The sequence below is a fragment of the Pimephales promelas genome, chromosome 3, assembly GCF_988280905.1.
Source record: "Pimephales promelas chromosome 3, fPimPro1.hap1.1, whole genome shotgun sequence".
Taxonomy (NCBI): domain Eukaryota; kingdom Metazoa; phylum Chordata; class Actinopteri; order Cypriniformes; family Leuciscidae; genus Pimephales; species Pimephales promelas.
This window is the reverse complement of record NC_142771.1, coordinates 39,564,234-39,579,787: the sequence shown is the minus strand read 5'-3', so window position 1 is coordinate 39,579,787 and position 15,554 is coordinate 39,564,234. Positions and strand designations below refer to the sequence as shown.

The 15,554-nt window shown below is 40.9% G+C and overlaps 1 protein-coding gene across 1 annotated transcript in view; it reads right to left on the bottom strand.

Annotated features, from left to right (window-relative positions):
* The window catches only part of radil2a (Ras association and DIL domains 2a), a 44,274-nt gene that overhangs the window by 24,814 nt on the left and 3,906 nt on the right, over positions 1-15,554 (bottom strand). The window contains exons 2-8 of the mRNA XM_039665502.2: positions 15,140-15,445; positions 13,638-13,873; positions 9,911-10,239; positions 4,187-4,861; positions 3,090-3,127; positions 1,248-1,423; positions 971-1,083 (exon numbers count right to left, since the gene is read on the bottom strand). Coding sequence (XP_039521436.2) covers positions 971-1,083; positions 1,248-1,423; positions 3,090-3,127; positions 4,187-4,861; positions 9,911-10,239; positions 13,638-13,873; positions 15,140-15,445 — 1,873 coding nt within the window. The remainder of the gene's footprint in view (positions 1-970; positions 1,084-1,247; positions 1,424-3,089; positions 3,128-4,186; positions 4,862-9,910; positions 10,240-13,637; positions 13,874-15,139; positions 15,446-15,554) is intronic.

Genomic DNA, 15,554 nt, shown 5'->3' with positions numbered 1-15,554 from the left:
GATGGGGACATGGTGACCATAAAGGGATGGACATGGTCAGAAACAATGCTCAGGTAGGCCGTGGCATTTAAACGATGCCCAATTGGCACTAAGGGGCCTAAAGTGTGCCGAGAAAGCATCCCCCACACCATTACACCACCACCACCAGCCTGCACAGTGGTAACAAGGCATGATGGATCCATGTTCTCATTCTGTTTTCACCAAATTCTGACTTTACCATCTGAATGTCTCAACAGAAATCGAGACTCATCAGACCTGGCAACATTTTTCCAGTCTTCAACTGTCCAATTTTGGTCTTGCAAATTGTAGCCTCTTTTTCCTATTTGTAGTGGAGATGAGTGGTACCCGGTGGGGTCTTCTGCTGTTGTAGCCCATCCGCCTCAAGGTTGTGTGTGTTGTGGCTTCACAAATGCTTTGCTGCATACCTCGGTTGTAACGAGTGGTTATTTCAGTCAAAGTTGCTCTTCTATCAGCTTGAATCAGTCGGCCCATTCTCCTCTGACCTCTCGCATCAACAAGGCATTTTCGCCCACAGGACTGCCGCATACTGGATGTTTTTCCCTTTCCACACCATTCTTTGTAAACCCTAGAAATGGTTGCGCGTGAAAATCCCAGTAACTGAGCAGGTTGTAAAATACTCAGACCGGCCCGTCTGGCACCAACAACCATGCCATGGCCAAAATTGCTTAAATCACCTTTCTTTCCCATTCTGACATTCAGTTTGGAGTTCAGGAGATTGTCTTGACCAGGACCACACCCCTAAATACATTGAAGCAACTCCCATATGATTGGTTGATTAGATAATTGCATTAATGAGAAATTGAACAGGTGTTCCTAATAATCCTTTAGGTGAGTGTATATACTAGTACAGTACAATATTGGACATAATGGCCAGTACTATTAGTAATATTGGACCTATATTTGATAGTACAATATATCATTTGGACCTAATAGCCTTTAATATACTTACTTTGGTGAGATAGTAGACACACTGCTGGAAGGTGAACATGATGACTTCCTCTAGGACAGTCATGGCCTCCTCACTGGCAGCACGCGTGGACTGGATTTGAGAATCCAATGATTCTGAGCAGATGGAGACATGATGTTACTGCACATTCACAAGTGACTTCAAAGACAGATCTCCCAGTGGCTGGTAAATTTAAAGATAAAATAATAACTAAAGCAATGACAGAAGAAGGTCAGCAATCCAATACATATTTAGGGCAACACATTGACAAGGCTGGTACCTTTGTCCTGTTCCTGTCTGTCCTGCTGTCTCCATGTTAAGAGCAAAGGGACCTCATGCTGGATGAAGTGCAGCAGCTCAATGGAGTTTGACATCCACAGCACCAGCGGCTGCAGGCCTGGGATCAGATCCTTCATATTTAACACATGCAGCTCTGCTGACATATCACTGGAGCTTCTGTTGTATAAAGAGCACAATGTTCACATGTTATCAAAACATAGGCATACAGACAGATAGATAAACTTGTGTGAGTCTATCCAACAAACCATTAATTATCAGGCCAACCAACCAACAAAACATACATCTATCCACCTATATACCTGTCTGCCCAAAAAAGAAACCAATATTCATTTGTCTAACCAACCATATAAACAACCATACCTTCACCTGTCTTACTAACCAACCAACTGTCTATCCATAAACATATCTGTCCAACCAACCAACCAACCAACCAACCAACAATATTTCTATCTATATACACCTACAGTATTTATAAGATTGTTCATTCACACAAACTACTAAAGATCTATCCATTTGTCTGGCCAACCATCCATCCATCCACCCATCCATCCATCCATCCATCAATTCATCCACCCATCCATTTATCCATCCATCCATCCATCCATCCATCCATCAATTTATCCATCCACCCATCCATCCATCAATCAATTCATCCATCCATCCACCCATCAATTCATCCATCCATCCATCAATTTATCCATCCACCCATCCATCCATCCATCCATCCATCAATCAATTCATCCATCCATCCATCCACCCATCAATTCATCCATCCACCCATCCATCAATCAATCAATCAATCAATCAATCAATCAATCAATCAATCAATCAATCAATCAATCCATCCATCCATCCATCCATCCATCCATCCATCCATCCATCCATCCATCCATCCATCCATCCATCCATCCATCCATCCATCCATCCATCCATCCATCCATCCATCTATCTATCTATCTATCTATCTATCTATCTATCTATCTATCTAAATTTATGTCCATCCAACCAACCATCTCTAGTCAGCCAACACCTATTCATTGGTTTGTTCAACCAATCAATCACCTAGCATTTATCAATTAGTTTTTCTAACCAACCAACCATTCTGTATTTTTACATGTCTGTCCAACCAAAAAAGCAATCACCAACCATATCTAACCATTTATGTATCTGTCTAACCAACCATTCATCCATCTATTCAATTGTCTGTCCAAACAACCAACCAGCCATCCGTCTGTCTCTCTATACATTTTTCTGTTTGTCTAAATGTCCAACCAAACAACCATCCTAACAACTAAATGCTCAAATGATGTCACTGGATTAACAACTAACTACACCTATATACTTGTAAAACCTGTTTTTTTTTTCATTTCAAGACTTTGCATAGCAGCAAGCCAAATCAAAGTTCATTGAGGAATTAAGGTTAAGTTTCCCCTTTAATACCAACCTTTTAACTACTAATCTCACCACAATATGAAGGGAAATGACTGAACATCAGGATGTGGACTGAGAGGAAAATACCAGCTTATAGAAAACGCCAGCCAAATTCACAATTTAAACTCAAGACAATCAGAGCCTGAAACACTTTAACACTGCTGTCTGTCAGCAGAGAGATTTAGTACTGGACAATTCAACAGTTAATGACACGCTCAAGTGGCCCTGTCCCGGGTGGAGATCGGGCACCACAAAGAAAACAAAAGTGAATTGAACATATACAGCACCATGAGTGAGAATACACTAGTTAAAGTCGTACTTTAAGTTCCCTGCTCTTATTTTAGAGGCATGTGAAAGAAGAATGGTTTCAAGAAGAAATAAGCTCTCTCACATGTCTGGCTGCAGAGCTGCAAGTTCTTTTGTTCTTTCCTGTGGAGGAGGGAAAAAAGAAGAATCTCAGAAGAACAGCTCTGTTAAGTGTGCCACAACCTTTAATCCCCTGAAGACAACATTGACCTACTTTAGCTCTCCAAAAGGGGTGTCAAACTGGACACAAATTCTTGTGTCCAGTATTGTTGGTAAATGAAATGGACATCACAGACTTATATGTGTTACTCCAAAGCTTCATGCAATTCACTGTACTTTCTTGTTAGTTAGTGGACTTGTTGGCTGTTTCAGTCTATTCCACCAGCCCACATAGTGTGTTATAAACATAAACAGAAGGGCTTTACACACTTGAAATAGAACACCCTATCAATCTACTAAACTTTGGGTAAATGGGATTCTGAATGATCTCGCTTCACATTTCACACTGCTCAAAATTGACCTGGGTTAACAATTAATCCTGGTGCAAATCCTGGTGACTTTTCACACTGAACATTCCTAAACCTTGGGTTAACATAATATTTGCGGTGTCAGTGTCATTGATGAACGCAGCAAGAGACCTGTTTACATATTGGCTTTAGTGTTGCGCATCATCATAATTTATATTGTCGACTGTACAATCTTTGAGGACTTTTCAGACTATGGAGGTAAGAATTGAACATCTTTGTCTTCAATTCAATAGTGGCATTTTCTGTCACCATTTGACATTTTTCTCCTCAAATGCTGAAACTAGTGTTTAAACAAATCACTCTGTTTCTGTGATTGTCCAAAGCATGAGAATATGAAGCAAGCGACTGGTTTTCTGTGGCTATGCATCTAGCCGTACCAATCTAACACCACTTTCTTTCACACCATACATGTTTTGCACCACAACATGGGGTTAATTCTGCTTATAAACTATAAGTGTGTAATGGTCCAATACCCGGGGTTAAGTGCAGTGTGAAAAGCACTACAGTACCTCAAGTGGTACTCAAAGGTATTTCAAAGAATAACAAGGAATATGTCCAAACACACAATTACTGTGGTGCAACATTATAATAGTGTGCTTTTCTTGATTTTGGGATGTGCTCACATCTTTTTTGTGCCTAGTAAACTCTCACTTACCCACATGGTGAGCTGGATCTGATTGGCGATAGAGAGCAGCAATTTCCGAAGGTGAACCAACTCAAAGTTGGTGGCCGAGTGTTGAATGCACAGACATAGTAGAAAGGCTGGAGTGAGTTTGGGTTCTTCCCTTCCTGAATCCACCATCCGGAGAATCTTCTCCAAGACTTGATCTTCGTGCTGCACCTGATAGGACAGCGACACCACCCTACCATCCAAGTCCCTCCAGCGGGCGGCCATTTTTGGAGTCCTCCTCCTCCTGACAGACGTCCCGCACAGTTTACAGGGGGACGTTGTGGCAGGGGGACACAGGGTGGCCATCCAGGACGGGGTCTGAAAGGCTCCTGAGGCTGTAGGGTCCTTGAACATGAAGAGATAGTGCTGACCGAGCCCAACCAAGTCACCTGGAAACAACTCAACCTCGTCATCAAGAGGGACGCCGTTGTGCGTTACAGATGCGCTGTGGAGGGGTCTGAGCACGGTTTGCATCTTACTGCCGCCCTTAGTTTGGTCTTTGGCCCGGTCTAGGCGCTGTACGCAGCAATGCTGAGGTAGGATGTCGGGGGCAAAGAGTAAGACGTCCATCTTCAGGGTCTCCTCATTCTTATCAATGGAGGACTCACTGGGGCAGCCAAATACACAACTGTTCCCACTCATCAGATAGATCAGAAAGTCCTGACAAGAGATTAGAAGAAGAAACAGGAGAGTTAACTTTAGGAAAATAGAATGTTAAACAAAACTATAAAGCAATGAGTTCACTATTGGTTGAGGACTGGGGCAAGACAGGATGAGGGAAAATTATTTATATACCAAGGATTAAAGGATGAATCTGTAAAACATGAAACTTCCTGCATCTTTTATTTTCTCTGTTATATTCTAAACGAATGGCAGTTAAAGGTGTGGGGCATGCATTGTTCAATGTCTCAATGTGTTATATAATCCCAGTGAATGGACAACTAATGGTAACAGAATTCAGGAAGGAAGTATGAGGACGCTCTTATCTAAATTCTTCATCTGCTTATTGTGGTGTCAAAACAGACCACACAGTTAATAGATTGATCCACTTCGTGCTGCTAAACCACATGATTCTTCTGATCTGAAAGAAGTGCCTCTCAGCACAATGATAAGTGATTGACATAGAGCTGTTCTAAGTCTCTAAACCAGAGATAATCTCCCAACACCTGCTTTAGGCCATAAACTCACTCTCATTCACCCCTTTTTAAAACCCTTTAGCTTGACATTAGCAACATGTAGTCTGTGAAACATCTGTCACTCACAAAGCTCCACTCATCACACGTATCTAGTGGAAATGGACTGAGGACCCCATCACGGCTAAAGTAGACCAAAATTAAAGCCCACGTTTAAGGCCAGGTACAGTGTAAATGTCAAGAGTGTTTAATGCTTCATGAATTATCATTTGGTAATACTTAATCATCATAATTCGTTATACTTTAGCTGTTGGAACGTATAAAATCACTGATATCAAAATCACATGATCAACATTTCCTTGAATTAATATCCAAACAGTAATATAATGGTGTGGGGGAAAAAACAACCCCATGTGTGACTGAATGTATTGTATATTTTACTTTAGTTTAACACATCTCTTCAAGTTGCGAGTTTCCGCTTTGTACAGTGCTCTGCGAGTTAAAGAGTGACGTCCACTTTTTTAGCGTTTATTTTTTCCATTGATTTCTCCTATAGGGATTTTTTAAAAAGGTCTTTGCTAAAGCGCCATAAAGCATGAAACAAGCCAACCAGCTAAGAGGTGAATCACAGCATTACAAACTTTGATTCCAATGAAAATTAGACACAAATTCAGAGGTACAAGACTGTGTAGTTAACGGCGGCCTTAGTGAGGGAAATAACTACAATCCAACAAAAGTCATTCGCAGTGCTTCATGGGAGTAGGCAGAGCTAAAGCGTGCGTTTTGTTTGTGTCGACTCTCTGATTGGTGAACTTTCTTCACAGCATTATCGGTAATGTAGTTTTTCCCCACTAATTCTGCTGCTGAACATGATTATTTTAAAAAATAAGTTGAATTTATGCGGGCTGGCAGCTTCAACTAAAGCAAATACCATAGATTAACAACCTTATATCTCACAGTAGGGCTGTCTTTAGCAGTTTATAAGTTAGCATTAAAAACATATTTCCCTGAAAATGAATGGAGTATTGACTCCGGAACCCAACTGTTGCACTCTATGATGGGAGAAAAGACATTGTGCTAAAAAAATACATTTCCAGCTAAAAATGTAGAGACACAAGGGACAAAGAACAAAAACAATAAAGAGAAACTGTACAGCGTGGCAGAGTGAGTTGTGTTTCTGCCATGATGACTGACCACAGGCTAAGTAAACAATGCTGATTATTACCTACAGTAAACTCATGCCATTGGAGATTTTACTCTTGATTATAGTTCAGCATTTTAACAAGACAACACTCATATAATTACTGCTATAACCTCAAACTTGTTTATTCCACTCCCCCATGCATGTTCCAAGCAAGCGAATTAAATGTTTGTCTTCATCTTTTTACAAATTATTATGCTATGATATGATATCAGTCTCAGTTCTGGTATATAATGCCCACTTTTCACAATCCAATCAATTGTAGATGGATTATCATTTAACATTCTGTTTCAACTGTGAATTTTTCGCATTGAGAAGGCTAACAAATGTGGTTATGTTCAAAGGTTGCAGTTTTCCAGTTTAGTGTGTACATGCAAAAACTCACACACCCTTGACAATGCGTACTCAGCAACACTGACTGTGAGAAATAGCCGGGTAGCACATTTCCTGTCTCTGAAAACGTGTGGCTTTTCCAGTTTTCCACAGAGATGTTTAAAATGTTCAAACACTAGAAAAACTACAGTAGCCAGTTGACACCATTGTCATTTTTTTAGTTGAATGAGTAACTGATTTTGTTTGTAATTGAATTGATCGGATTGATTTGTCGTGGTATATTGGTTCTGTGATTGAAACAAATGGCACAAGCACACTTTTAATGCAAAAACCATTTCACAAAAAGAACTCAAAATGTGGACGTGGGATGTGCAAAAACGGCCCTCAATCTATTTTTCCTTCACTGTTGCCTTTAATCTGTTGGATCTCTAGGTTTATTAAGGGCTTTTGGGATTCTGTGTGTTCTTAATGTGTGCCTCACGCACTTTGGCGTGTTGTGGTATCTTAAACTCTCCCAGGATGCCTTGAGACACGCGGATCATCTGTCGTCCATATGTCCACCTGCCTGTCCAAATCCTGTTGCTCTGACCTGGCGGCTAATCCTAGAAAACTACCATACAAACCAACACACACTCTCTCTCTCTCGAGTGAGTGGCTCCAGATTAAGTTAAGACTTTACACCACTGTCAACAACACAGGGTGATTGTGCCAATGTCTTACATAAGGTTTGAGATCTGCTGTCAGGGATACTGTGCTGCTGCCTTTGATTCGTTTACTCGTTATTCGTTTTATTCGTTAATAAAACAGAAAAAAATGAGTTGGGTTTGTATAAGCAGAATACACAAAGAACATTAGAATGATTGTTTTGACAAATATTGCGATTTTTGACCATTATAATAAACATGTGAAGCATCTCAGACTGCGGCTGGAAAGATTTCAAGGCTAAAATAACAAAAAAAGGCAACAAATAACACTGAAACAGCAGCTGATGTGTAATGCTCTGCCAAGACTAGACACAATGACTTTTGTCACAAAGTTAAATCTTCATTCTCCAATTCTCTGCTGCAAAACAATTATTCTTCAAGGGTCTTTACACTTGAGTCCTTGTTAGGAAAAAAAAAAAATGAGCCACAAACCTAAGTTTGTGTATTGGTTGAAATAAATAAACAATATTTTGTTAAAAAAAAAAATCTAATAAAAAGAGCCTACACTCTCAATTTTCTCAACACTATGATATTTTGGTCCCTAGCCCTTGTATTTGGTTCCAATTTGACCCTAATTGATTGCATTAGCAAACAATGCTACGCTACTAGCGTATCTACGGATGTGGCAGCAAACGAGTGTGAGGATTCTTTCCAACGTTTAGCGAACACGCCATTTCACCATGGCAAAATACATTGATCCACGTGACTTGATAAATCACCAATGTTCAATGATGAATCTCCAAAGTTCGATTCTTTACCTTTAAGATTACAGGTAAAAATCCTAACCCTATATAAGAGTATTAGTAACAGAAAAAGCTGTGGTTGTCTTATGCCGGGTTCGGACTACATGGTATTTTGGCACAATGTTTGATGTAGGGTGTCATGATGATTTGTAAACAACAATGGCCGTGAGGACGCAAGAATTTGATTGTTTTATCTTGTATAGCATGTCATAGCTGACAACAACAACGAGGCAGCATCCGCGAAGCTCCACGACTGAAAAACTAGCATGTTTCACTTTTTAAGCCCTCCACGACAGTTTCCTCACATCTGTGACATTGACCAATAGGAGCGCAGAAGCTCCTCCATACACAGCTTTCAAACATGGGGAAACGAAAGAGAGACGGTGGTACTGCTACGGCTAGGTGGAATTACGCAATGGAGCTGTGGCAACAATGCTCCTAACTTTATGATGTTTCCTTGAGGAATGACCACAACAGAGTGAAACAACATAAACACTGGCAAACAATAGTAGAGGAGCTTCTGCAACCTGGAGAGTACTGGAATTAGCATTAGGCTAGCACAACCATTGTTTGTTTTACGTTCTCAGTAGTTCCGCCTTCTCGATGACATCATAAAAGATGTCAAGAGATTGGTCGTGAACCAACGTGTATTTGATATGTTTCTTGTCGAAGAAACGTCAAGAATTTAGGGGTCAGAAATCGCATAATCCAACAGCTACTATCATAACAACAGACAAAGATATCGTGTAGTCTGGATCCGGCATCAACTAACGTTTCAGAAGCATAAGGCTGTGTGTCCACTAAAGCGTTTTTAGCCAGCTGAAAATGCCAGACGCTCTGCTGAAGACGCCGAGCTTTGGGCGCTTGAGAACGTTTTGGCAGCGCAGCGTTTTTTCCGTTGACACATTTCGTTGCTATGATACAGAATATCCTTAGCACAGTTTACTTGTAACTGATTTCGCAGATAGTTTATTTCATAATAAAAAAATATTTTTCAGCAATTTAGGTCGGTTAGCTCTGCTGGTTGATGTCGTTGTACAGAAAGAGAAAGAATGTTGTGACAGTTGGTCAGTGTGGTTTAGTCCCGCCCCTCCTCCACTGCGATTGGATGGGTGGGTAAAAAGTGACAATGATGAGCACTGCGTTTTATGCAAAGTTGAACATTTTTCAACTCTCGGCGACCAGTAAAAAACGTTGGGCGCTCAGCGCTTCAGCGTGAAAAAACCGCTCAGCGCCTCGTTATGCTCATGCCGTTTAAAAAATGCGTCGCTTCCATTGAAAAAAATTGAAAACATACGCCAGGCGCGTGGAAAAACGCTTTGGTGGACAATGCGGCCTTATGCTCTCGCAAGTTCCGCCTTCTCGATGACATCATAAAAGACGGCAAGAGATGATTGATCGGGAACCAACGTGTATTTGACATGTTTCTTTTCGAAGAAACGACAAGAATTTAGGAGTCAAAATCGCATAATCCAACAGCTACTATCATAACAGACAGAACAATATTGTGTAGTCTGAACCCGGCATCACCTACAGTTTCAGAAGCAGATCTAGCACCCTAATCCAAAAAAGGGTCCAAAGAGTCACTGTCCTACCTGTCTGTGGCTGTATCCCTGCAGCAGAAGGAAATATGGGAAATCAAAGGGCAGGTGGATGGAGTACTGGGTGTTGTTGTCATCGCTGCTTTCCGTCTCCTCTTTCTCTGCGTTGAGGCGGTGAGCCTCTTTATCCGCCTCTACCTCTGGATCCTCCAGCTGAGGTGCATTATGGGTCTCACTGGCTTCTTTTCCCATAGTGGAGACATCCATTTCACTCAAGCTCCTCCAGATCCCCAGAGGATCCACCCCTTCATTCGTCCCATCCACGAACAGGGAGGTGACCCGAGAACGGGCGTACAGCAGTTTTCGAGCCTGCGCATTGAGGCCTAGGGGATCAAATAAAATAAAAATGTGTACATTCTCATAAAATATGGTGCACATTTGCTGAAGAGGATAATAGCACTGATTATGGCTTAGTCAGACTTATTACTGCGTGAGCAATGTCATAACTGCCTAAAATGATGAGGTAAATACTATTAAAAGCTTTGAGATAATGCTTGCATACATTCGTCTAAACATAGCTGTAAATCTGCCACATTTCTGTCAGGCGCTAGGCTATAAGATGACTCGTTGGTAGTGACGTAACATAGACAGCATTGGAGTGCTGTGAAAGGTTCTCAGAGGTCAGGCTTTCACACCCACTCTGGGCGTTATCAGCTGTGGAAATGGGCGGTCGTCTACATTGTTCTGCCAGAACACACAGCTTCCCTCCCGTCACCGATTCTCAAGAGAACGCTGTGGAATAGCACAGCCCGCGCCAAAAAACACCCTCAAGAGTGCAGGAAACACGCTCAGAAAAGAAAAACAAGCGGCCATTTGGATGTTGGCGTCCGGAACGCGGTGGGAAAGCGCAGTGGACTGCTGATAGGACTATCCCAATAAAACACACTTCTGAGAGAGCAATTTCACTAAGCTTCTCGCTGACGAGCTCTTGTTGGGATAAGCTACAAGGTACCCCAGACTGTTAAAACATTCCTAAATTGTGTCAACTGGAACATAGATCAAAGGTCAGCCAGTCAAAACATCTCTAAGGTTCACACCAATGCCGATAACTATATTAGAGTACCCACCAGTACAAAATAACCATTTCGTTTATTGTAAAAATGGTGCTGTTTTGTCTTTAAAAGCTCAAGCTCGTTAAAGGCAGGTTGATTTAGATTTGCTGACAATGTCTTTATAGTAAAAAAACAAAAAACGATATTGTTTCTCTATCATTGTTATCATTATAGTCGTGATGAGTACTCACTATTCACAGAATTATAACGTTTTCTCTATCATTGTTATCATTATAGTCGTGATGAGTACTCACTATTCACAGAATTATAACGTTTTCTCTATCATTGTTATCATTATGGTCGTGATGAGTACTCACTATTCACAGAATTATAACGTTTTCTCTATCATTGTTATCATTATAGTCGTGATGAGTACTCACTATTCACAGAATTATAACGTTTTCTCTATCATTGTTATCATTATAGTCGTGATGAGTACTCATTATTCACAGAATTATAACGTTTTCTCTATCATTGTTATCATTATGGTCGTGATGAGTACTCACTATTCACAGAATTATAACGTTTTCTCTATCATTGTTATCATTATGGTCGTGATGAGTACTCACTATTCACATAATTATAACGTTTTCTCTATCATTGTTATCATTATAGTTGTGATGAGTACTCACTATTCACAGAATTATAACGTTTTCTCTATCATTGTTATCATTATAGTCGTGATGAGTACTCACTATTCACAGAATTATAACGTTTTCTCTATCATTGTTATCATTATAGTCGTGATGAGTACTCACTATTCACAGAATTATAACGTTTTCTCTGTCATTGTTATCATTATAGTCGTGATGAGTACTCACTCTTCACAGACTCATAACGTTTATTTAAACTTTATAGTTATAGCTAGTTTCTCAATTTGAGTCACTTTTTAAAATGATTATTAGATTTTCCCCTCAAATCGTTCAGCCCTATTTATCGTCCTTGGTGTAAAGGGGCCTTAAAGGGATAGTTCACTTTGAAATCAATTTTAGGTATGTTTTAGCTTACCTGTTTTAGCTTAGGTGTCTCGTAAATACAGTATTTATATTGTTTTTACCTCTAGTGACCACAGCTACAAAGCGCCCGCACCCTCAGATCTAGGGTGACCACCCGTCCCGCGTAGCGCGTGCGCGCACAGACACCTCGAGACCCAGGCAGCCAAACGTCTCGTAAAAAAAAGTCGTCTCGTAAAAAAAAAAAAAAAAAAAAAAAAAGTCGGTCACACTATATCCTCGAGACCCAGGCAGCCAAACGTCTCACGTTCACGTTCATGAACTCGTTCATATTTTGGGTGAACTGAACGTATTGTTTTACTGCCTGTCCTGATGAACGTGTGAACTTGTTCATTCTGGTGTCTGTGAACGCACGCTCTCTCAGTTTAACTTCGTTCAATGGGGTGCCAGATTTCTATAGAGCCTTCCAGGCGAAAACCCAGCTAAAACTCACAGTAAACAGGGCTTAATATGTAGCGAAAAAACACCCAATCTGGCAACACAAGCCACCAGTGTCGCACCGCGGCCGCCGTCGGCAAAGGCGTCATATGATAATTTAAACGGATTTTATATTGAGGTTGGTGAAGATGGAAAAAATCTTACATTTCTGTGCAAACTTTGAACTGAATTAGTTCATTTTAAAATGTGTGAACTGAACTTTGAACTAGTTCATGTAGAAAGTGAACTTCCCCAATAATGGTTGCCACTCCCACGTGACCTGCTGACTAGGTTGATGTCAACTTTTTCATTGTTGTCATGACAGCGCAGCTTCTCGTTCCGTGAACCTCTGGAGTTGTGAGTTTAGACTTTTTTCGACTTTTTTTAAAACTGTTCCTGTGGTGTTGAGCAACTATAATTCCTGTTAATCCTAGAATTTTATATTTTTATTTATTCAAAGTGAATTAATTGTAATGAAAAATAAATAAAATTAAATAGCTAAAGTAAATCGTAAGTGGAAGTGCATCTGTCAATTCACTGAATGTTCAAAATATTCATCTTTATTTAGAAAAAAAATCACATTGGTTGGCCTATCATGAGCATATATCAGCAATTACACATGTTTAGGGAATAGGGCATTATTAATGTATGTGCTAAGGTATGCGCTTTTTTTTTGAACAATTATTCATGTACAAACAGTAAGGCAATAGTAACAATTCTAGATAGTGGTAAACCACTATCAGAGTCTGCCTGTGGGGCGGGGGCACCGCCGCGCCAAGCAGTGTCCCACATTGTCACTCAGAATCATACCCCTTGTCCCCCCTTGGGCTTATTAGCAGGTGGTCACCCTACTCAGATCACTTGGACTTGGCTGTGAATACAAGAGGTAAAAACGATATAAATGCTGTTCGTTTTCTCACACAAACCGCTCGTTTCATGTCTTAGGCCATCAATGTGTACTTACATTTACGAGTCATTAAATCATGTTTAATTTGGACTTCTCTGTGCATGATCTTTGAGGTGGTGACCATAGACCTCCATTATATGACTGACAGACAAGAACGGTTTGACCTAAAAATATAAAAATTGAAAACACTGCGGAAACAAAGACACCTACATCTTGGATGCCCTTGAGGTAAGCTAAAACATACCAAAAATTAATTTCAAAGTGAACTATTCCTTTAAACTACTGAAAGTGCCGCTTACACTCGCTCAGTGAAGCTGATATTGCCGCAGTACCTGCAGTGATGGTGTCGGTATTCTTGGCACTCTGCGCCTCCACGCTGGCTCTTCTCTGAATCTCGAAACGCCTGGAGAATCCCTCTTTGGGTTTCCAGAGCGACTGCAACATGAGGGGCTTCTCATGGTCGCCGACCACCCGCATGCACTCAGTCTTCCATTCGTGGTCCACCCCGGTTCGACCAATCACATCGCAGAGCACATACTCACTGGAGTCTTCCTTTTCCAAGCAGTACCTGTGAGACCGAAGAAATGCTCAGTTGAACTCACTAGCTGGATTAACGAGTCATGGGACAGTGGACGCGAACAGTGACTTGAGGTTGCAAGCATTTCTGGCCTTGGGTTTGAAGTAATGATGCACTGAAATTTCAGAAACCAAAAATATATTTTTTTTTGTTTGATTTCTAACATTATTCTCACAACAGACATTTACATCGATAGTCTGGCGTTGTAATCTATTTGCTTTCGGTGTACTGTGTTACTAGCAGTTACCATTGACTCGTGCTAGCCTAGCACCAGCGAACAATGCAACTGGAATGACTGGATGAACATTTTTGAAAACGGTCTCCACTGATAAATAACACTAAGGCTCACTTGGAAATGAGGCCTGATGTCCAAAATCCTGAACCACCTTTTTTAACATCCAGGGAACTCTTCCATCCTGTAAAAGGTTCTTTATGGTAGAAAAGGTTCTTTAGATCATTAAATATCCTTTTAAAGGAGTAGTTCACTTTTAAAAAAAACTTTTGCAAATAATTTACTCACCCCCATGTCATCCAAGATGTCCACGTCTTTCTTTCTTCAGTCGAAAAGAAATGAAGGTTTTTGATGAAAAAATTCCAGGATTTTTCTTCATATAATGGACTTCAATGGGAACCAAACGGTTCAAGGTCCAAACGACACTTTCAGTGCAAACTGTTCAAAGGGCTTTAAATGATTCCAGACGATGAATAAAGGTCTTATCAAGCGAAACAATCGCTCATTTAAAAAATAAATAACAAAGTTTAAGTTTTATAAGCACAAATGCTCGCCTTGCTCTGTTCTGTGATGTGCGTTCGTGACTCTTCTGTTCGAACTCGTTTATCAAAATGAACAAATCTTTTTTCGAGTCATGACTCGAAGGGTCCTAGACCCTTATTCATCGTCTGGTGTTGTTTAAAGCCATTTGAAGCTGCACTGAAACTCTCATTTGGACCTTGAACCGTTTGGTTCCCATTGAAGTCCATTATATGGAGAAAATCCTGGAATGTTTTCATCAAAAACCTTAATTTCTTTTCGACTGAAGAAAGAAAGACATGAACATCTTGGATGAGATGGGGGTGAGTAAATTATCAGCAAAAGTTTTTTTAAAAGTGAACTACTCCTTTAAGAACTGTTCAAGGAAAGATTCATTGGGGAACCCAAAAAAATATTTCTCAGTGAAAACACACTTTATTTGTAAGAGTGTAGAGATGTGACCCTCACATCCAATCACACACACACACACTCATCTGACCCCTCACCTCTCCAGAGCCTCTCTGACCAGCTCTTTGGCACTGGAGTGACCGGTGGCCAGAACGCTCTTATAGTTGGTCCCCTGACAAATGTCACTGCCAAATATCTTGAGTATCCCTGGGACAGTCCTCTGACTGGACAGCTCAGCGGGGTCGTCCGCCGCGTGCGCTTCCAGCGTCCGGCCGTTTGGCAGGACAGGACTGCGGTTGAAGACCGTGGTCAGTTTGTTGTTGTGTCTGCGTATCTTGCTCTTGGCCGGCTGCCTGACTCCGGTGCTCTCCACAGACTGAGCCGTGCTGTCAGACGCGCTGGACCTGCCAGACACACACACACCGTTAACAGCACATCCGCACACACTCCATTTCAGATGCACCAATGGCAGATTGAGTTTACAGTTTTTCTCTATTGTTTACACACATTTTC